This window comes from Mastigoproctus giganteus, chromosome 3 (genome assembly GCF_048544385.1).
Source record: "Mastigoproctus giganteus isolate SK-2022 chromosome 3, ASM4854438v1, whole genome shotgun sequence".
Classification (NCBI taxonomy): Eukaryota; Metazoa; Arthropoda; class Arachnida; order Uropygi; family Thelyphonidae; genus Mastigoproctus; species Mastigoproctus giganteus.
This window is the reverse complement of record NC_143577.1, coordinates 221,359,255-221,384,167: the sequence shown is the minus strand read 5'-3', so window position 1 is coordinate 221,384,167 and position 24,913 is coordinate 221,359,255. Positions and strand designations below refer to the sequence as shown.

At 36.2% G+C, this 24,913-nt stretch overlaps 1 protein-coding gene across 1 annotated transcript in view; it reads right to left on the bottom strand.

Annotated features, from left to right (window-relative positions):
• The window catches only part of LOC150088762 (dipeptidyl peptidase 4-like), a 238,037-nt gene that overhangs the window by 80,225 nt on the left and 132,899 nt on the right, over nt 1–24,913 (bottom strand). The window contains exons 8-10 of the mRNA XM_090370316.1: nt 22,695–22,821; nt 11,415–11,584; nt 1,444–1,541 (exon numbers count right to left, since the gene is read on the bottom strand). Of these exons, the coding sequence (XP_090226442.1) occupies nt 1,444–1,541; nt 11,415–11,584; nt 22,695–22,821 (395 nt within the window). The remainder of the gene's footprint in view (nt 1–1,443; nt 1,542–11,414; nt 11,585–22,694; nt 22,822–24,913) is intronic.

Here is a 24,913-nt window from a genome sequence, read left to right as displayed (position 1 = left end):
CAGGTTGCAAGGAAGGCCCTGGTGTTCTATCGATGATTTATCGAACAATTGCTAGTAGAGATAAGGAAGTCATAATCTTGTTATATGAGGCTGTTGTTAGACCACACTTGGAATACTGTTCAAGTATGGGGGACTGCACCTAAAGAAAGACATTGTGCTTCTTGAAAGGGTCCAAAGAGGGGGTTTCTCGCCTGGAGAGATCGACAAAAAGGTGTCCACATGAGGAAAGACTTTGAATATGTGGGTTGCAGAGCTTGGAAACTAGGCACCTTAGAGGAGACTTGATTGAGGTGTTTAAGGCTCCAAGAGGCATAAGTCAAATGAATGAGGATGAAATTTTCATGGTTATAAATGATTCTAGAAGTAGGGGCCATAATTCCAAGTTACAGGAAGTTTTATTTTAGCCAGTGAGTTATAAATTACTGGAATAAGTTACTTACATGGGTGATAGAGGCTGACAGTTTGGGGAAATTCAAACATCAGCTGGATAATTACCTATGGGAGGAGGGAAATGCATAGGTTGTCTATTTCCTTTTCCCTTATTAATTATTTATTTTTAAAATTTTTCTTCTTATTATTATTATTTTATTTTATTTATTTATTTATTTCTTTTATTTTGTGTCTGGTGCAGCATAAGCCATAGGCTTCCTTGCACCATGTGACCATTGCTCATACTAGTACTAATACTCATATTAAGGTTGTTGCATTGAAATAAGAATGAGAAGTCATTCCTTTAATTCTTTAGTAAGATATCACGTATATAATTTTTGAAATGAATAAATGGCGAAGGTAAAGAAAGCCAACACGAGAACCAAGGGAAACTTTTAGCGGCCAAATGCGTTTTCCGGTACTGCAGCTTTTCCGTAACACGCACCATCGGTAAACAGATGGTGCGTGTTATCGGTAGTGGCAGTAGAAGTCAATAACGATGTATTGATTAGTTTTTTCTCATTAGTAAAAGCAGATTATTGGAGTTCATGAGTGTAATGCTTTAGTGGCTGAAATTTACTTACGGGCACACCCTCCAGACTGCCTCAGTCTTAGGGTGTTTATCCCCCCCCCCCCCGCTGTTTTAACTCGATAGGAAATTGACTTCTACTACAACTACCGATAATCCCACCGTCTGCAGAAGTCATTTTTGTATCGGGTAAAAACAGTGGGAAAGGTGGAATAAACATCCTATGACCCTAGTCTGGAGGGTGTACCCATAAGTAAATTTCAGCCCACTCATGAACTCGGATAATCTGCTTTTAATAATAAGGAAAAAACTAATCAATACATCGTTTTTGACTTCTACTGCCACTATTGATAACATGCACCATCTGTTTACCAAGAATGCAGGGATGAAGTTGTGGTACCGGGAAATGCTTTTGGCTGCTAAAAGTTTCCCATGGTTCTCGCACTGGCTTTCTTTACCTTAGCTGAATAAACAACTAAACTTACAAGTCTTCATACTCTTTTGGTGGGGTAACTTGTTCTGGAGGATTTTTGGTTGTCAGATCAACTGTCCAAAGTGAAACGGAAGGATTGGATTTTCCAGGCTAAAGAAATATAAAGAAAACAAATTAAAGGATACAAGTATCTGGCCTCTGAGAATTTTATCATGCCTGTAAGACAGATATGCTCCTATCTCATCCTTGTTTATTACATTGTATTAGCCTTTACTGTAAAACCCTGGCTTATAGCCATGAAGGGTATTTGTGTACGGCGTATGTGTTTTGTATGCAATAAAGAGTTCTTCTTCTATTAACATATTGTTTTGTATAATACAAGGATCATATGATAAATAAAACAGAAAAGTTTATTGTGAAAAGGCCTTCCTAAAATTTTTAACATCTGGGGCATAAGCAAAAATTGCTGCCCCAACTGAGAAATGAGCAAATGAAAAAAATGGTCATTGTCAATTGCAAGCTGTATACAGTCTTACAGGACTCAAAGAAACATCTGGAATTTTTAGTGTAATGCATTTAAAAACAGACAAACATGACTTGCTAGTAAAGTAGAGTGAAAGATCAATAGTCAGAAAAACAGACTATCACATTCTTGAAAACTGTTCACAATGGATTTCGATTTTTGAAAATGTGGTCATACGATGTTATGATGACCAACTCCAGGATCTGACATGCTGACAGTATTTACAAACAGAGTACTTCAGGATAAAGCTATAATTTACTTGTTTCTACTATGCTCTCTCCACATAGCTATAATTTATGTGGGGAAAGCATAACAGAAACAAGAAAAGCATAATTGGCTATACCATTATTGAAAAGGATCTTAAAGGACAACCCTTAAAGTGCAACTAGTCATTGGAAGTAACATCACTTCCAATGGCTAATTGTAATACAGACTGGTTTTAAAAAGTGAGGGGAATTACAGAAGCCAATTCAGAAGAACAGCATCCATGGAGATGTCTACAGAAAAGGCATGCAGCAGAAACAGATGTCTATGAGGCAAAGAGAGGGGAGACTCTGTAATAGATGAATCATTAATTAACCTGACTGCAATCTTTTGAATGGAGTCTAGAAGCCTGAGAGAGGTTTTGGGGGGCACTACCCCAGATGTGGAAAAAATGTTTTATGGTAGGGCAGGTTCGAGATTTGCAGAGTAAGTAGTTGCTTAGAATAAAAGTAACGTCGACAGCAAAAAAGAAAACCCAGTCTTTTGATACTCAGGAAGCAGGAAGTAATGTTTGTGATGTGCATATGCCAAAAGAGATTAGATTTTTTTTTTTTGTTGTTTTCGTTTTTTTTTAGGAGCATTAGCAACTAAGGCCATATTGCTCCGGGATATGCAGTGGTCATTCCCTGACCTTTCCGCATTTTGCCGTATTTGGTGGTGACGGGCTCGAACCCCGCTCTAATCAAGAAGCGTGTGCTACGCACTACTGCTCCTTCCCACCTGGCTACGGAGGCGCCAAGAGATTAGAAGTCAGGGTAATCTCTAATAGAGATGTGACCTTGTCTAGAAATCTAAGTGCCATCAAAGATAAGCATAAGAGCTGTAAACTCCTTTTTGCAAGATATAAGACAGGACAGAGTTTTAGAAGGACTGAAATTAACTATGTTATCTTTGCCCCACTGGAGAATTTCCTGAAAATCAGTATTTCAGGAATTGGTGGTGGATATTCAAAATGTTGTTGTTGTTTTGGTTTTTAGGAGCATTAGGAACTAAGGCCATATTGCTCCGGGATATGCGGTGGTCATTCCCTGACCTTTCCGCATCCTCCGTATTTGGTGGTGACGAGCTCGAACCTCGGTCTAATCAAGAAGCGTGTACTATGCAGGATATTCAAGAAGTTGAAGCTGTTTGTGCAGGGCAAGGTTTCTTAAACTTTTATTCTAAAATTTATATTCTGCTTATTAATATATCTCTGAAAATAAAAGTAAAACTTCTCTGTAAACATGATGTTTTGAAGAAATGTACTACCAATGGAACCCTTCTTATTACCAGTCACAATGCCAGTTTTTTCACACTTGTTGGCTGACTGGATTATTGCAGATCTGCATGGAGCTTTTCTGCAACCAATATGTGAAATTCCTACTACATTCAAACCATGCTAGCATTTTGTTAAGATATTTTAACTAAGAGCACATAGTTCTCTATTAGGTAAGTCATACTGTTAAGTTCTCTTTCAGAAAGTTGCTTGTGCTAGGGTAGCATAATTCCCAAGGCTATTGCATTCTGTGATAACACAATCAATTCTGAAGGTAAGGTATTTCACAATGTATATGCAATTTAACCTGGGCATTTTTTATCACCTTGTACATATATTGTATTATTCATTTATTTAAGATTATCATTACTGCTGTTTTATTGCATATATTTTCTAAATATTCAGAGGTTCCTAACCGGGCTTTGAAACAATATGGTTTCAGTTGCCAAAGTATCATAAAAATATATGCCTTTTAAAAGATATAAACACAAGACAATCATTGTTCCAAATAGAAGATGTTCTTTCAAGTCACTGTCCTTGTTAGAAGACAGGCATGTTATCTGCACAAAGGCAATAGAAAAAACCAAGATATGTACAATTGTCAAGCTTTCCAATATTTTGCAATTAAAAATGGTTTTAAATGCTTGGTACTGAATATCAATAATATTTGTTAGCAATACCGATAATAATTCTTCTGTAAAGAAAAACAAAAAACTTCTCATAGATTAACCCAATGCACTCACAGAAGCTGGTGTTTTTTTTTTATGAAAACCCAAAGCAAGAGAGGTATGAGAACCTATAGTACTTAGTACCATGTATGGAAAGAAGGATGAGAAGATGAAAGAAGATACTTATTGACATTAGACTTGAATTTCGGTAGATTGTAATTTTCAGGAAATATGTATGACAGGAGGTTGCTCCAGAAAATGGAAACTGAATGAATAAATGAGGAAGGAAAAAAAGTTGATTCTGTGAGTTTGAAGTTGGGCAGTAAAAGGATGTTGACTAGTTGTGACAAGTGTTTGGACTGGTTTGAAAGAGAGAGGGGGAGGGATTATAGAAGCCAATTCAGAAGAACAGTGCCCATGGAAGTATTTATAGAAAAAGCATGCAGCAGAAACTGTCTATGAGACAGAGAGTGGAAAGACTTTGTTAGAGATGAGTCAGTAATTAACCTAACTGCCCTCTTTTGAATGAAATCTAGAAGACAGAGAAGTTTTGGGGGCACCGCTCCAGATGTGGGAACAATAATCCACATTAGGATGAATCTGCGATTTGTACAGAGTGAACAGCTTTTTGGAAGAAAAGTAACGCTGACAGCAAAATAGAAAACCCATTTTTTTTTTTTTTTTATGCAGAGGAGTGCTTATGCTAAGAGGGATTAAAAGCCACAGTAACCACCAATAGAGATATATGATCTTGCATAGAAATCGGAGTGTCAATGAAGATAAGCATAGAAGCAGAAGAATCTTTTTTTGAGATATATAAGACAGGACTGAGTTTTAAAAGGATTGAAATCAACTAAATTATCTTTTTCCCAATGGAGAATTATCTGGAGGTCAGCATTTAAGGAATTGGTAGTGGATATTCGAGAAGTTGAAGCTTTTTGTGCAGGGTAAGGTTTCTCTGGAAGATGGAATGCAATGTGTTATCATCAGCAAAACTATGGATAGGATTTCCAGTCAATGGAAGAAGGTCGTTAATATATAAGAGGAAAACAGTGGGAGAAAGAACTGAATCTTGGGGAACACTAGCAATAGTGGAGAAGTAAGAAGGCAGAGAGCCATCTACCATCACTCGCAGCAAGTGGTCAGAGACAAAACTTGGTACCCTATTACAAAAAAACAGTTGGCAAACCATATAGAAGCTTATTTAGGAGACATTTATGACAAATATGATCAAAAGCATTTGAAATGTCAAGAGCAACTGCTCAAATATATGCAAGAATATATCAAGCTCCCTGACATAACGTGGCCTTGACAATGTCCTCTGCATACAAGGCGCCTCCGTAGCCAGGTGGGACGGAGCAGCAGTGCGTAGCACACGCTTCTTGATTAGACCGGGGTTCAAGCCCGTCACCACCAAATATGGAGGATGGAGCATATCCCGGAGCAATATGGCCTTAGTTGCTAATGCTCCTAAAAACTAAATAACAAACAAACAACCCTGCATACATACATACTGCCCAGACTCCCATCAGTTACTATCTGGCAGAGTAGAGGCAGCAAGATTATACACTAGCTGATCTGGAAGACTCCTAGAGAGTTACCAATAGGTTTGGTCCAGTGAACTATCTAGCAGATAGCCTGCAAACACCATTTTAGAGTTGTACCCTCAAAATGTAAGGAAGATTGTATCTTGCCATGGTGTCCATCATAACCTCAAAAGACATCAATCATACTGCATGATGGAAGAGGAGGGTTACAGGACCTTTTCTCTGGATACTAAACATGTGTTCCATCACTTCAAGCCTCCAATAAGAAAAGTGGTGGTATTGTATCGTTGATGAGAGTCATCTACCACCTAGGGTTACATCACTCACAGAAGCAGTGTTACCAAGGTAATGTGAAAAAAGGTAGCTTCATATTTAATCAGTTATAATCAATAATGCTTATCAAAAAACTTAGTCAATGGAAGACTAAGAAAAAGTAATCTGTAAATTATCTTTTTTTTTTTTTTTTTTTTTTTCCGCTCATAACAACTTAATATAAGGCATATAATAATATAACAAGTCCCTGATACTCCAACATTTTGGAAAAAACTACAGCATGACTATAGCAGAATGCTATAGTAGCCTCTACAAGAAAATGTGTAAAGGAGAAGTTAAATGCAGTGACCTAGGCAGTTACAATGGCATACATGTCTGCAGTTTTTTTTCCCCTCTTCAGAATTTGGTGTTTGTCCAGGTATTTATGGAAACTAGCAGACACTTTTAGCATTTCTTATGTGCTGGATCTATTTCACATAGTCTGAGTTAAGTTTAGTGTGGTATATGCTAATAATAATATTCAAAAATTCAAAATAAGTTTAAGCAAATTTAAAGAATATATTATAATAAAGTATAAAAATTTTAAACTGTAGCAGAGTCTCAATTAAACAAGATAAATAGGACCAAGGATGGGCAGATAACAGAAAAAAAAAAAAAAAAAAACATCTGTACAAATGGTAAGAACATACTGTATATGATTATATACCATATAAGCTTGCTTTCTTGCATCATATGCCTCTACTAATTCTAATGCTAAATTAAAAATAACAGATTTTTAATTTGGTCTTTAGCAAAACAACAATATATCTCATTTTAACAACTGCAGTAAAAAAAGAAAAGGTTATAATAAAGCTCATCATCAAAATGAAGAACCAAGGCTTCAATAACCCTTTCATGAGTGAGTTTCCTGAATGTGTGATGGCTAATCATATCTATTTTTGACAGAGTGGGCTCTGTGGAGTGAGTTCCTTCATGAAATTTTGAAGTTTTATAAAAATGAAAACTTTAAGTAAACAATGCTTATAAATATAAATTTATTCTCATTTCAGCTTAACTACCCAGCATAATAATGAATAAAATTATAGTTAAAAAAAGAAGTTAATATATATAAAAAAAAAAAAAATAAAAAATCATAAGTTATGGTTAAAAAAAATCAATGACAAGTTACATTATTCTTTTTTTAAGTAATAATATCTTCTGAATATATTTATGCATCTTAATTTGATTTCATTAACTTCTGGATTTGAATTACAGAGAATTTCTTCAATTTTGGCTTTTTTAAGCCAAAGTCAGACAACAATGACCGACAGATGCGATTGACTTTTAAGTTATTTTCAGGCTGCCATCTGTTAAAACTGTATCTACTATTAGTTGGAAACATAGATAAGAGATGGGAACATACACTGTATAAATTAAGATGATTCATACTTAAATGGACATATTATTTCTAACATGCATGAAATAATAATATAGATTTATGGACGTACAGGCACTCCTCTACTTACGTACAACTCGCAGATATGTATAAAGCACAAAGCTGTTGTTATGTTTGGTTATAAGAATCAATTTTGAATACCTTCATGATATTTTTCTAAAGCAGATTTCTGGAGGTCACCACCATAAAACAATAAAAACAATTAGCAGTTTCCAGTTTATTGGGCTTTTCTGTTAGTACAATCTATTAAAAATGGGAAGTAAACTCAATCTTATTGCATTTGGGTTGATACTGATAGCTGGAATTCTGTGGAATTTTACGTTATTATGGTGAAATGTGCTTCCCCTTCACAGAAAATCTTCAATCATATAAAAAACAAATAAATTTTCAGAATCTTCTCTATCGTGCTAGTTGCAATTTGTGCTTGCCGTGTTCTTTGTTATTGATCAAGTCTGATCAAGAAGCAGTGCATAGCACACACTTCTTGATCAGACCAAAGTTCGAGCCTGTGACCACCAAATATGGAGGATGCGGAAAGGTCAGGGAATGGCCACCGCATATCCCCGGAGCAATATGGTCTTAGTTGCTAATGCTCCTAAAAACCAAATAACAATAACCGAAGTTGGACTTGCGTACAAAACACAGACTTACTGTCTAAAAATATATATAAATTCATACACCGACCATTGAATAAAATTTAAAATTTAATATGACTACAATCTTTACACAAAAATATTTACAATAAACTATTGCGGAATGCTAAAAACTGTAATAAAAAATCATTTACAATAAAATTTGCTAAAATATAAAACATAAAAGCGCTAAAAAACCTGAAGCTTTCGGGAGCGTCAGCTCCCTTCTTCAACAGTGAAATGACTTCCTGCAACATCTCCTTAAGTAGCAGGCTCACGGTACCTCCGCACGTGGTATTTCTCCACATGGTTCAATCGACACATGGTCAGAACTGGAAGCGGAAATGTCTCGGGAACGTGGCAAAGAAAATCGTTCATCCGACCTTAATATAATTGTTTCAAAGATAGGATTAATACGTATACCTCTATCTCTATTGATGGTATTCCTACTGGATGAACTAATCCGTAAACCCTCGAGCCATTTACGCTCCCAGTATCCATGTGCACGATCCAAAATAATAGCGTCCTCCGGGGAGATTTGATGCTGCTTCTCCCAAAAATGTTCGGCCACAGCAGACTTGTTGTATTCAGCGGTTCTTATGGCATTTAAATGTTCCCCCTTAAATGCCATAAGAACCGCTGAATACAACAAGTCTGCTGTGGCCGAACATTTTTGGGAGAAGCAGCATCAAATCTCCCCGGAGGACGCTATTATTTTGGATCGTGCACATGGATACTGGGAGCGTAAATGGCTCGAGGGTTTACGGATTAGTTCATCCAGTAAGAATACCATCAATAGAGATAGAGGTATACGTATTAATCCTATCTTTGAAACAATTATATTAAGGTCGGATGAACGATTTTCTTTGCCACGTTCCCGAGACATTTCCACTTCCAGTTCTGACCATGTGCCGATTGAACCACGTGGAGAAATACCACGTGTGGAGGTACCGTGAGCCTGCTACTTAAGGAGATGTTGCAGGAAGTCATTTCACTGTTGAAGAAGGGAGCTGATGCTCCCGAAAGCTTCAGGTTTTTTAGCGCTTTTATGTTTTATATTTTAGCAAATTTTATTGTAAATGATCTTTTATTACAGTTTTTAGCATTCCGCAATAGTTTATTGTAAATATTTTTGTGTAAAGATTGTAGTCATATTAAATTTTAAATTTTATTCAATGGTCGGTGTATGAATTTATATATATTTTTAGACATGAGTTTTCCCGACCTCAGAGGCCTCTTTCAGGACACAGACTTACTTACATAAGTTAAACATAAGAAAGGCACCTGGGGTGGATGGGATCTATCCAGTTATATTAAAGGAGGCGGCAAAGCAACTAAGCAAACCCTTAGCCATAATTATGAGAGTATCCTTGGACTCAGGGGAGGTCCCCACGGACTGGAGATGTGCAAATGTATCCCCAATTCACAAAGGGGGATCGAAGTGTGACACGAGTAATTACAGACCAGTTAGTGTAACTTCTGTTCCGGGTAAAATAATGGAGTCACTGGTTAAAGATGCATTGCAGGATCATCTAGACAAGACTGCAGCAATAATTCAGACACGGCATGGGTTTTTTAAGGGAAAGTCTTCTCTGACAAAATTGATAGGATATTATGATGTGGTTACAAAGGAACTGGATGCAAAAAATAATTTTGATATCATATATTTGGATTTCAGGAAAACTTTTGACACTGTTGCGCATGGAAGACTATTGTACAAATTGGAGTAGAATGGTATTAAGGGTAAGTTGCTACAATGGATAAAAGGATGGATGAGTGGGAGAAGACAGAGGGTGGTAATCAATGGGTGCTGCTCTTCGTGGACTAATGTTATTAGTGGAGTCCCACAGGGTTCGGTGTTGGGTCCTCTGTTGTTTTGTATATTTATCAATGATATTGTGAAGGTATATCAGGCTTAGTGTCAAAGTTTGTAGATAATACAAAGGTTGGCAGGGTTGTTAATGACAGTAATAGCAGTGTGCTACTGCAACAGGATCTAGAAAATTTGGGCAGATGGGCTAAGAAGTGGCAACTGAAATTTAACCTTGACAAATGCAAAGTACTGAATATGGGTAGAAGTAACCCCAGAGAAACGTACCAACTGTGTGGTACTAAACTTAAGGTGGAAAAAAATGAAAAAGACCTGGGAGTAATTGTGCAGTCAGATATGAAGTTTTCTGAGCAATGCAAACAGGCTGACAGGGCAGATCATGGGGTTTTGTCAATGATATATAGGAATTTTGCTAGCAGGGAAAAGGAGGTGATTGTCTCTCTGTTAGGCAATGGTCAGGCCACGCCTTGAGTACTGCGTACAGGTCTGGAGGCCTCATTTTAGGAAGGATGTAGATTTGCTTGAATGTGTACAGAGAAGGGCAACAAGATTGGCGAGGGGAATGCAGGGGTCCTCTTACCAAGAGAGGCTAAAGTTGTGCAAATTGCAGTGGCTGGAGACTATGCACCTGCACAATGATCTGATTGAGGTGTATAAGGCCTTGAATGGATTGAGCACGCTGAATTCTGATGGGATCCTTCCACTTGTTCAGATTACGAACCTAAGGGGGCATAAATTCAAATTAAGAAAAGACAGATGTAGAATAGATGTGCGGAAATTTGCCTTTAGCCAGTGGGTGGTTAATTGCTGGAACAAACTTCCATCTGTCGTTGTGGAAGTTGATAGGTTAAATAAATTTGAGGAGGAACTGGACAGGCATTTGGAGGGAATGGTGTGATTTTTTTTTTTGGCTGATGCTGCATAAGCTCATAACACTTGCTTTCTTGCATCACATGCCACTGCTACTACTACTACATGAAAAAACACTGATTAAGTACATAACTCGAGGAGTGCCTGTATTCTTTCTAATGTGCATGAAAAAAATTTACATATGTACTCGTGAAAAGGTTAACACAATGACCAGACAAGAGCAAGTACTTTTTTACCCAAAAAAATACTTATAACCAAATGCATACAATTCTAGGAATAGTAACTGTTAGGAATTCAGAGAGGCAGACGTTTTGGAATATGATAACCCCAGGGGCTCATATCTGGTGTGTATGGGCTTGGCATACCCAGGGTCCTAAGCTGGATATCATCATTCTTCTCTTTCTAGATGATTCCCTTCTACTTCTGACACACTCTCTCTCTCTCTCTCTCTCTCTCTCTCTCTCTCTCTCTCTCTCTCTCTCTCTCTCTCTCTCAGGGTAATGCAGAAATTTTTTTTTTTTTTTTGGCTGGTGCAGCATAAGTCTCAGGCTTCCTTGCACCATATTGCTAATGATAATAATAATAATAATGATAAAGCATGATATACGGGCTTAGTCCAGGTCATCAGTCCATCGTAGGTACTTCAGAATTCTTATAAGTGCAGCTTGAATAATTAAGACTCTACCGTATAATAAGACCAACACTGTCTAAGAGCTATGCTATACCTTTGGATATCTGAAGTTAATTATCTTTGGATAAACATTCGTAGTATCCACATAGGAGCCATACCAAGGAAAAGACATGATATCAACTTCAGAATCATTGAATGATCCATAACACAGTTTGCTTCCATCCTTGGACCACCAGATAGCATCATTACTAGAAAGTATCTCTTCTGAAATAAAGGGAAATGATGCATTTATCAATACAGGAATTTTAAATTTCATAAATCTATTCCAATACATATAGTAGGGTTACTATTTTTTTTGACTAAGTCTAATGTGTGTGTGTGTGTGTGTGTGTGTGTGTGTGTGTGTGTGTGTGTGTGTGTGTGTGTGTGTGTGTGTGTGTGCGCGCGTGCAAAATATATTATTACTTATTAAATTATGGTACTACTTGGGAGCATTAGGTTTGTAGTGACCTCAACCAACCCGCTAGTTATATATAAATCTAGCCATGGTATAGATAGCCTTAATATAACATAGACATATAAAAACAACAAATTAAAGTAAATTTAAAGAAGATTAGAGAAAGCTGGAGAAATTGGAGAAAATTAGTAAAAGTTAGTGAAAATTAACATTCTCCATCATGGCCATACCTCTGCTACTTCCTCAGGGGCTTTGAGCAGATATATAGCCATATTAGAGGAATGTATTATACATACTCGTTTCTGTAATCTCTATACCAGTTTTGCTAGGTTAACTTTAGGTAATTACTTGGTGGATAATTTGGAATAATGAAAGTAATCTTTTTGAATGTATGTTTTTGAAGGCATATGATGCTTTCTTGCATCATATGCCTCTACTAATGCTAATGCTAATGTACTTAATTTTAAATAAACAGGGTGGTTTACGTATATGACAGCAAACTGTGATAGGAGATTCAAAGTCCAACGTAGGAGCCAATACCCTCATTTATGCTATTTAATATTTAAATCTAAATGTCATTAGACATAATTCCAGTATATATTCATATATATGATATTAATTTGGCTCATTTTCCTTATGTTTCTATTTTCTGTTTACACACACATGCACACAAAGGTCATTAAAATTAAAACTCCAAAACCAACATAAAATGCATATTATGCAACAACTGATGATAATCTTGTGCCAGGTTACTGACTGAGGATATCCCTGGAACCATCAGCTGGCATTATTTGAAAATAGTTTTCAAGATGGCAGCACCCCCGCCATGCACCAAGTAGAGGTGTGATCTGTAATCCAATTTTTGATGCAGAAGGAACAGAATCTGCTGAAATTTATTGCAGAACGTTGGCTCAGGATGATGAGGTATGCATAAACCAATAGCATGTCTATGAGTAGGTGAATAAGAACAGTATTCAAAACTCCTCAAGCAGGGCAAGCATATCATGTTGAGACACCAGAATCATAGTGGCAGTGGGAAAAATTTATACAAGTAAACCATTGCATAACTATTGAATAAATTGCCATGGTGCACAATTTTAGTATAGTTCAGTGCATACTGAACTATACTAAAATTGTTCACCATGAGAGCTAGAGGGATGACAACTTAATGTATGTTCCATGCTTCTTGGACATAATGAGTACAAAGGAGATGCCTTCTTAGAACATACAGTGACTGAGATGAATCCTAGTTGCATTATTGCATACAGAAATGCAAAGCAAAAGTTCTTTTCATAAAGAAGTACAGTAAACCCCTCTATTCGCGGTATCTGTATTCACGGTTTCGCGTATTCGCGATCGCCGATTTAATATAAAACGAAACCTAAAAAAATGTGAATTTTAAAGCGCCGTGAATATTTTCCGCCATAAAAAACATGGGCATGGCTAAAATTATCTTTCCCGGTCAAAACAGCGCTCAGTGGGTGGGGGGAGAGGGGTGACAAAATCGCGAGCGTGGATGTTTCTCACTAATCCTTGTTCAGTGTGTGTTATGTCATGGAAGGTTTCGTCGTTTGCTTTTAATTTATATGTTTATAAATTGAATAAATTTATCAATTTATAAATTGATATACTTACAAAAATGATAAATCTACCGTTTTGCAGTGTAAAACAGACTTTTTCGAGTGTGTTAACGGAAGAAAGTGACTTTATTGTGGACAAGTTCTTTCTAACCCCTACAAAAATATGGCTACAAATAAAAAGAGAAATGTGAAAATATCAAAGAAGGTGATGACATTAGCGAATAAAATTGAGTTATTAGACAAAATTTCTAATGGTGAAAGTGTCTCCTCAGTGGCAAAGCATTATAAAATCAATGAGTCAACGGTACGATCAATCAAGAAATCGGAAGAAAAAATCCGCCGTAGTGTCCGTGAAAATGCGCTAATTGCTTCAAAAATTTGCTCTGTAACTCGTGATGTTAAATTAGAAAAAATGGAAAAAGCTTTAAATCTGTGGATAGAAGACCGAACTCAAAATAAAATTCCGTTAAGTTCACCCATCATTCGCGAAAAGGCAAAACTCCTTTATCAACACTTTAGCGAAACTGGTGATAGTACTGGCGGGATGTTATTTTTGCTAGCAAGCAAAGGCGCTGGTTTGAAATTTCTAATAAATATTACATTTAATATTAAATTGTTTCTTATTTTCATTTCGATGCCATATGCTTGCATTTCTAATGGTCATATTATGAAGGTACATATAATACATACATAGACAAAATTTTAGACTAGTTTTTCTTATATATTTCATACTTTGGAACGGAACCCCTTTATTACTATGGGAGCCATAACTCAGTATTCGCGACATTTCTCAGGAACGTAACCCCCGCAAATAGCGGGGGTTTACTGTAATTCCAGGGCTGCCAGAATATGGTAAGCCTGGTAAGCAGGGAATATGGGCACTAATGTCTGGGAGGTGCTGGTATTTAAAATTTTTATTACAATAATATTTAATAAAAGTATCTCAAAGGTGCCAAAAACCCTAGGACCGTGTCTGAGTAATTCCAAAACATTATCAGGACAGAGGAGGAATAGCGATTAGTGAGAAGTACTATGACTGTTTCTGAACCAATCAAAGCCAGAAGTTTGCTGTCTTCAGGTATGTGCCCATAGCATGAAATGCATGTCCTCCCATCACCCATTCTACAGTGAATCAGATACCAGAGATGAGTTTGGGGTGTTGCCCCATCCTACATATTCACCAGACTTAGCTCCACATGATTATCACTTTTTTTGGCCACTAAAAGATGCACTAAGAGGACATCATTTTTTGTCATATGATGAGGTTAAGACAGTGTATCAAGACAAATGACTTCAACACCACCCACAAAACTTCCTCTCTGATGGAATTCAGGTGTTAGTGCAGTGCTGCTAGAGAAAGTGTATTCAATGTAATGGGAATTACATTAAAGACCGACGTGCATTGTTTCCATGTTTTTGTGAAATACAACTTTTATTTAACATTTCCAGTTTTCACTCGAATAACCTTTGTATATGTTCATGGGACAAAAAGCAAACATATCCTTTTTTTTGGTAGTTATCGAACCCGCAACCTTTGGGTTGCCAGGCAGGCACTTTACCCACCTGGCTAGCCTGGTCAGCAAACATATCCTATTGTGAGTTTCATCATTATTCGTGTATTTTAACAATGAAAATTAAAATTCTTTGTGATTTGATCTTACTATGCATAGCTATAATATCTAACAAAATCTATAAAATTAAATTAAATATATATAAAATAAAATCAAATCTGTAAAACTATAAAATGAAGATGAACTTTCTTCAATCTTCCATTGACGGCATGGGATTCTGTAACATGAGTATTATGGAATCTCATTTAAACAAAGCCTATTAAGCATCAGTGTATTGTCTGTAAGCTGCATATATTCTAGGGTTGGTTTGCCTGTTTTGCTCTATGGAGTTAAAAAAGCCATAAAATACCTCTTGTCTTGATGGAATCTGAAACCAACACGTAGAAATGTGATTCTCACTACTGTATGGACGAGTAGTGGTGGAAAGTGAGGCGGAAATGAATACCTCAAGAATGAAACTGTAGCAGACTTTGCACATCTTCAGAAATGCCTTTGTTCATAACACTGCTGCTGCTCAGGAATCAAGGCCATTTCCAAAACTGCATTAGGAAGAGATCTGAATGCAGTCCCCCCCTGGTTGAATATTGATGAAGGCATATCAGTTTAATATCTAAGTTTGTAGATGTTAAAAAGTTAGCAGGGTAGTCAATGACAGTAATCAGCATATGCTACCACAAGAAGATTTGGAAAAATTAGGCAGATGGGCTAAGAAATGAAAAATGAAGTTTAACTTTGGAAAATGCAAGGTAATTGCATATGAGTAGCATTAATCCCAGGTTAATGAACCAACTGTGTGGTGCCACACTGAAGGCTATAGAGAATGGAAAAGACTGGGAGGGGGTTAAATGTGCAATCAGATGGGAAATTCTCTGAGCAGTACAGAGGCACTGCTAGGACAGTTTACATGGTTTTTGTCAATGATATACATGAATTTTGGCAACAGCGATAAGGAGGTAATTATTCTGCTATATAATTCAATGGTAAAGCCACATTTTGAGTATTGTATACCAGTATGAAAGCCTCACTTCATTTTAGGATTGGTTTAGTTTTTTTTTTTTTTTTTGCACTTTAGCAACTACGGCTATAATGTGTCAACTTCATATCAGAAAGGACATCGAACCTGCAAAGAGCTGTTTATGGCTCTGAATGGAACTATTAGGCTAAAAGTTGATGGCATTCTTTTTATATCTCAGATAACACACATAAAGAGAGACATATTTAAATCGAGGAAGAATAGTTAGAGAATACATGTGCAGAAATTTGCTTTCAGCCAATAGCGTAGTTGATTTTTGAGATAAAATTCCATCTGGTGTTGTGGAAATGGAAGGGCAGTTTGAATAAATTTAAGGCAGAATTAAACCAATTATTAGAGGAGATAGACAGGTGACGTGGTTTTTTTTTTTTTTTTTTTTTTGTTGTTGTATAAGCTTACGTTCTCTCATTTGCCAATACTAATACTCTCTGACACTCAGTATTGCTATGAGAAATTATTAAAATGCAAAGAATTATTTGGGTTAACTTGTTATATTTCATGTTACCTACACTTGTCAGTTCCCTGACCAAGAATCACTGTATGTTGATTCTTTCTTCTTTCAAAATAGCATTTTGTAGTTTCTCACATCTGAAACTGATAGAAGTGAGCCAGAAAAAAAAAAAAAAAATCTTTATATTCAATGATGTCAATGAATACTGGAAATTTTTTTCTGTATTCAAGCCTACATAATCAGCACAGATATAGTGCATTAATAAGAAAATGTACTAATGTGACCTAGTCCTAGTGTCTGACGGTGGCTTAACCTTTCAGTCCCACTTTGGAAAGGCAAGGACAAAACCTATTTTTTTTTTTTTTTGAAAAATTAATTTATTTAAATTGGTTAAAAGAAGTTGAGAAATGGTACCCAAAATAAGATTATATTTAAATAACATTTAACTGAATGTTTCTGATATTGGGCAGCTTACTACCTACGAATTCTGTTTGGAGCTAGCAGACTTTCAAGTGCCATTAGAAAACACATTTTGGTCTTAGGAATCAACAGACAATTTTCTGGCTGCCAAACTAAGTCTGCAATTTACCAAATTTATTCATAAAGTCATTCAGCTTCTACTACTGTTGCAGAAGTTGTGTGTTTTTTTCTTTTTTTTTTAGGGTTAACCGAACAATTATGGCAACTTAATCTCCCATGTTTTATCAAATTATATTTGCTAACAAAGTTAAGAAAATATAAATAATAAGTGATAAAGTATAAGGCATAGAAAGTACATGGAAACTGTATTAACAAATGTGGAAACTATGACAAAATAGCACACACACAACTCTTTATATTTATTGTGTTTTAATGCCATATCTATCTAAATGTTCCTGGATTGCACTCTTAATCTTTCCTCTAAGATTTTTCCTACCACTGAAGTCAAGACTAACTGGTTTGTAGTTACCTCTTAGAACCACCTTTATGTATTGATGATATGTTGGCACTTCTCCAATCCAAATAAATCTCCCCTGAGTCCAAAGATGCCCTTATAATTAACCTCAATAGTTCAACACACTCCCTGGAGCTCTCCCTTAAAACTACATGGTGTATGTCTTCAACTCTTGTCAGAACAATTTGAGTGGATACTATGATGTGGAGCAGCAGTGCATAGCACACGCTTCTTGATTAGACCGGGGTTCGAGCCCGTCACCACCAAATATGGAGGATGCAGAAAGGTCAGGGAATGACCACCGCATATCCCGGAGCAATATGGCCTTAGTTGCTAATGCTCCTAAAAACTAAATAACAAACAAACCATGATGTGGTAACAAAGAAACTGGATGCAAAAAATAATTTTGATTGATCTATACTTGGATTTTAGGAAAGCTTTTGATACTGATGCACATGGAAGACTACTGTATAAACTGGAGCAGTATGGCATTAAGAGCAAATTGCTGCTATGGATAAAGGGATAGTTGAGTGGGAGAAGACAGAGGGTGGTAATCAGTGGACACTGCTCTTTGTGGACTAATGTTATTAGTGGAATCCCTCCAGGGACTCCACTGTTTGGTGTTGGCCCATTGTTATTTTCTGTATGTATTAATGATATTAATGAAGGTATATCAGGCTTAATGTCAAAGTTTTCAGACGATATGAAGGTTAGCAGGGTTGTTAATAACACTAATGATAGTGCGCTACTGCAACAGGATCTAGAAAAATTGAGCAGATGGGCTGACAGGTGGCAACTGAAGTTTAATATTGACAAATGTAAAGTACTGCATATGGCTAGCAGTAACCCCAGAGTGACATATCAACTATGTGGTTCTACACTCAGGATAGTGCAGAATGAAAAGGACCTGGGGGTAATTGTGAAGTCATATATGAAGTTTTCTGAGCAGTGCAGATAGGCTGCCAGAGCAGGTTATGGTGTCTTGTCAATGATATACAGGAATTTTTCTAGCAGGGATAAGGAGGTGATTATCCACTTGTATAAGGCTATGGTCAGGCCACACCTTGAGTACTATATACAGGTCTAGAGGCCTAATTTCAGGAAGGATGTAGAACTGCTGGAACGAGTACAGAGAAGGGCAACTAGATCAGTGAATGGAACAAAGAGTTGCTCTTATAAAGAAAGGCTTAAGGTCTGCAAATTGCAGTGTCTGGAGACTAGGCACCTGCGAGGTGATCTGATTGAGGTGTATAAGGCTTTGAATGGTTTGGGCAAGCTCAATGCTGATGGGATTCTTCCTCTTGCCCAGATTCCCAATCTCCATTAACCAGTTCTCTTCTATTCATGGCTGCTCTCATGCCCTCTATCCACATCTTTCTTGGTCCTCCTCTCTTTTTCCTTCTCCATGGCTCCTCTGGGCAATCTGTCATCCTCCATTCTCTTCACATGGCCAAACCACTCGGATCTTTTCTCCTCTATTTTATTAATGATGGTTTTTTGGACATTCATTGTATTCCCTATCACATAATTTCTAACTTTTTCAGTCCTAGACTTTCTTGCTGGTCTCCACCAAAAATCAATCTCAATGGCCAGTAGTTTATTTTTTTGTCTTTCAGTTAAGGTCCAATTCTCACATCCATATAATAAAACACTTTCTAATATTGCATTATATATTTGATGTTTAGTTTTGTTAATAATATTTTTATTCCATAGCACAGAATTAAGCATTCCTATGACCTTTCTACCTTCACCCAGTCTTCTCTCAATTTCCTGCGCAGATGATCCATCAGCCTGGATAATTGCACCGAGGTATTTAAATTGCTGTATAGTACTTTAATCTGTATTCCATCTAAATCCAGAACCTCCTCACTTCAATTCATGTACTACAAGTTAGTGCATAGCATAATTTTAGTTCGTAATAAATCACCAAAGTAGGTGGCATCATTTTTGTGATATCTCATATTGTGAATGCCTTCACGAGTTGCCCTGAACTACCTAGAATAAGCAATGCTTCGACACTGGATTCTTGAATAGCCAACGCTTCGCCAGTGAATTCTTGGCGGATACCACCACCCCTGGTTGGTAGTATCCACCGAGAATCCTCTGGGTAGTGGTATCTGCCGAGACTAAGTAACATTATTCTTTTCCATTGACAAAGCGTTACTTATTAGAGTACTGCAATATCAAGGCAACTCATTGTGAGGGCATTAACAACATGAGATATAAAAATTATACAATTTCACCTACTTTAGTGGTTTTCTATGAACTAAAATGATGCTCGGCACTAACTTGTTCGATTATCAAAATGTTTATATTTCTACATTCCAGAAGGTCAAGGACCAATTATAATTTTTCCTATTGATTATTATATTCGATTAACGAGTTTCCGTTTTGCATGATGCACTCGCGGAACAAATTAATCGTGTTAACTGAGGCCAGCCTGTATATACTAAATTATATACATGTAAATTATACATATATATTGATATATTGATATATACTGTACATTAATTTTAGACTGAATTGTTTAGTTAAATATATCTTCAGCATTAATGATTACATCTTCTTAAACCTAGGCAAAAAAGTAGCTACTAACAGTCACTAAATTTGTTTGTTAGCACCATTAGGCTAAAAATTACTGAAATGCAATCATGATATACTTGCATTATCTTCTACTAGAAATCGGATCCATAGTTAATTATATAGGATTCAATACAAAGGAACTACACACACACACACACACACACACACACACACACACACACACACACACACACACACACACACACACACACACACACACACACACACTTGGTGATCACTGAATTATAACCATCCCATCCATAATGGACTATGCTGCATAGCCTGCAGAATAAAAAGTTGAACAGCTTAACCACAGCGGGCTGTGAGTCCACTGTGGTTAAGGTGTCAAAGAATGGTATCGAATGGGTCAAACCACCTCCCAACAACAGAACTATAAAGGATTATGCAAGGTGGTCAGTGAAGGATTATGCAAAGTGGTTCATATATAAAGAATTATGCAAGGTGGTTCATGGTGAGCGAAGGGCGCAGTGCATTGTATGGGCTGAACAGCAGGTTACTGTGTAACAGATTACTGGTTACTGTGTAAAGATGACAATGCAATACAATATAGGTTGGTTGGTTGGTTTAAATGGAAGTTTATTGGCACAAGGGTACAATATAGGGAATGCAAGAACAATATCCCAAATGATAATGTATTGCACACTCAGGTGTATGGGGTTCCACAGCAGATACTCTTGCCTCACCGCTGATACAAATGCTGTGGTATCAACAACAGTATGCTAGTTAGACTCTAGATGATTAGAAACAAGTGTGCTGGTCAGATGAGTTAAAATAATTGGTGCAACATGCTGACAGATGCCTTCGTGTGTGGTGCAAGCAACAAGAGTCCATGGACGAGTTGAGTGGTGTCCACCATCCAAGCAGGTGGCAGTGGTTGCTTAACATGGGACATGTTTTGCAAGCAAAAACTAGAACCCCTGCTGTATATGGACCAACGTTTCACTGGTCGGGTTTACTGGCATCTCTTAGGAGATCATGTGCATCCTGCCATGTTGTGCTGTTTCCCAGACAGAAACAGGATCTTCTGACACAATAATGCACTGCGTTATCAGGACCTCACTGTGCACAAGTTGTTTGGGAAAACAGTGAAGATATCGCCCACCTTGACTGGCCTCCAAATTCACCTGGCCTCAATCCAAATGAACACCTATGGGATGTTTTGGGCCAGGTTTCTATTCTAACACTGTGGAAAGCCTTATAAGTAGCATGGCTACAGATTCCTATGGACATCTTCAGACATCTAGTGGAGTCAGTGCCTAGGCAAATAGCAGCTGTTATCTGTGTGAACATTGGTCTAACACAGTACCGGGTAGATGGTCATAATTCAGTGATCACTAAATGTATATACAGTAAACCCTCGATTTAACAGAGTAATAGAGGAGAAGGGGTGTCCGTTAATGCCGAAACCCATTAAATCAAATGTAATCGGGGGGGGGGGGGGGGCATTTTTTATTGTTCTTAATATAAAAAAAAACCTTTAATACAATATACAGTACTGTACAATATAAAATTATTAAATTTAATAAAGAATATGTAATATTCTGTTATAAATGTAAAACATTGCAATTTGGCCTTTGATTTATGGATATCAGAAACAGTCTGTTTTTTTACACCGTAAATTTCACAAACGTGTTGCTGAGACGCCTTGTTCTAATTTCTCAATTAGCTCTAATTTCTGAGTCACATTTAAGTTCACACACTTTCTTTTAACTCCTCTATCACTTGATGCCATTTTAAATTGTAAGGATTGCAAAATTATTTAATAAATAAAGTCACAATTTAGAAATCACAGAAACACTCTGTATACAGCCTAACTGCATGATAGCTTGAGGCAGACTGAGACTGAAACAAAGCGAGTCAGTAGACCTGCAGTTTAGTGTCCTGAGTCACATTCAGCTCACAAGTCACTGCCTGCTCTTATCTGTAATCTGTGAAAACAGCTATTTGAACACATTTTCAGAAAGAATAAAAAACAATTTCCTGACAACAATTTCCTGAATTTGATTATAAAAATAAAAGTAGGTAATTATCAAAACAATAATGGAAATAGGTAATTAGTATTAATTTTTAATAACACTGAAGTTTTGTATAACCTTAAAAAAATAATGTAGTCGAGATTAATATGTACATTACTGTATTATTATTTGTCCAGTCCATTAAATCCGAAATTCGTTATATCGGGGTCTGTTAAATCAAGGGTTTACTGTATATGAATACTTGTGAGAGGGTTATTTATCATGTGAAATATGAAAAAAAAAAAGAAAAAAAAAAGGTTAATTTTGAAAATGATAATGAGGAAAATTATGAAGGACATATTACATTACTTGTCTGGAAAAAGAATCATAAATATAAATTCAAAAATTTGTGTAGTGTTCTTTCTGTTATCATGTGTTTACCACAAACACTTCTGCTACTATTAGTTCATCAAAAAATATTGGATTACAGTGGACTGATATATGTAGGCCAACAGACAAAGGAAATAACTATCTAAAATAGAAAAAGGAAATGACTATCCAAATACAGAAAATGAATATCCAAAGAAACAATTACATTGAAAATCTAAATGGATGACCAAGATGTAGATAGCTTGGTATCAGTACAACAGTAACAATTCAAAGAAAATACCACACATCTACAGTTTCTTCATGCCAATTAAGTTAGAAATTATATTCATTCATTTTTCTCTAATTTAGCCAAAATTACAGGAGTGAACCAAAAACTCTTAATTAAGATATTATATTTACCTTCATATACCCAGTCTGGAATTCCATTAAATATTACTCCTTTTTTGCCATTTGACACTAATGGTATTGGATTTGGGGTTAGACTGACTTCTGGCATATAATAGATATTATTGTCAAGCACATATACCTAAGAATGAAATGGGAATTGCTTTAATAAATTAAACAACAAAATCTAAGTTTAAATCCATAAGTAGGCATGTCTGGGTACCCACCAATGAATTTGTTTTAGCTCTTTTGCATAATAATACTACTGTTCACTGATTGGTAACTTTTTCAAGAAAGCTTTTGTTCTAATTTCTCTATTAAAAATTCGAGAAATCCTCACTGATTAGTGTAAAAATTGCCTGCTGCATTTACTCAAGTGCTAACTGAATACACACTTAATGACAGTTTAGCTTTTGGAAAACATCATTGAAGTTTGGGGAATTACAAGAAAATAATGCAAATGTTCAGGTAGCTGGGTGTTTCAACCATATTTAAGTCCTATTCACATATTTTTCTGTTAAAATTACATGCACAAAAATAATGGGAAAAAAAGTAAACTTTTTACTCCTAATAGTTACATTTTTACAAGAAAAAAGGGCCTATACAAACAACCTACCCAGAATACGTGGGTTGCAGAGTTTGGAAACTAGGCACCTTAGAGGAGACTTGATTGAGGTGTGCTCTGAGAGGCATAAGCAAAATGAATAAGGACGTATATGAATTACATGATTACATGACATGGTTATAAATGATTCTAGAATTAGGGGGCATAATTTCAAGTTACGGGGGGGGGAGTTGTTTAGACTGGAAGTTTTATTTTAGCCAGCGAGTTATAAATTACTGGAAGAAGTTACTTGCATGGGTGGTAGAGGCTGACAGTTTAGGGAAATGCAAAGGTCAGCTGGATAATTACCTACGGGAGGAGGGAAATGCTTAGGTTGTCCATTTCCTTTTCTCTTATTTATTAATTATTATTATATATATATATATTTTACATTTTCTTCTTATTATTATTTTATTTATTCTTTTGTTATTTTATTATTATTTTATTTTTTATTTTTTTGGCTGGTGCAGCATAAGCCATAGGCTTCCTTGCACCATGTGGCTAATACTAATACTAACCTAATAATCTCAAAAAGTTCCAGGAATGTGGATCATTGCAACAACTCTGTAGTGTTTACTTTCTGGAATACTCATCACTGAACTCTTATGACTGTGTCATAGGAACAAAAATGAAGCCCAACAGATCTAGCAAATGAAGAGTGTATGGTAAATCAATGATTCATGTTTTGCAAATTGTTGGACTTAAGTAATGATATAAATAATGGCACGTTAACATATATGTGAATTCTGTACTGATATCATGGATTATAGTGCTGTTTTACATTTATTTTAAATTAAAAACCCCTCACTATGGCTTCTAAAGTTAATAAACCTCATATCGAGAAGAAAAGAAGAATAATTAAGAACATTTAATTAACATACTACAGTGTGTTTTACAGAGATATTAAATAGGTTTAGTAGCATTCATTTGCTTCTTATTTTGATTTTAATTTGCGATTTTTGGAACTTATGACTCCTGGTGTTGGCACCAATATTGTTGAACTAGCTGCCATATTGTAGTCGATAAGAAATAGCTTAACGTATATACAGGGCGTTTAAAAAATGATGGTCAATAATTTAAAGGTAAAAAGTACAAAATAAAATAAGCACAAAAAAGTCCCAGTGAACATCGGGCTGCCAACGAATTGTTTTCGAGATAATGCACATTTTCTGTCAAGATCTGCCACTGACTATGGGAGCACTAGTTTAGCAAAAAAAACTGTGAATCCTTTGCTAAGAGTGGTTTTATTAAACATAAGAGAATACATTTTTAATTTTTGGTTTCAACACCACAGGATTTTACAGATGTTACAAAAGGTGTTCAAAATGCAGTCCTTGAATCCGTGCGCAGCTTTGTAGTCTTCTCTGCATTGAGTTGTGAATCCTCTCAGGCATTCCTGGGTCATTTCTGATTTTCTGAATGGCTCAAATCTGACGCTGCAATTCCTCAACTGTGTTAATGTCAGAAGTGTACAAAAAGCTTTTTTCATGACCCCAGATACAAAAATCCATAGGATTTAAGTACTCTTCGTTGCTGTAACCTCTTTTCATGTTGACTATCCTTTGACAATTACTGTTTGTTTGTTATTTTGATTTTTAGGAGCATTAGCAACTAAGGCCATATTGCTCTG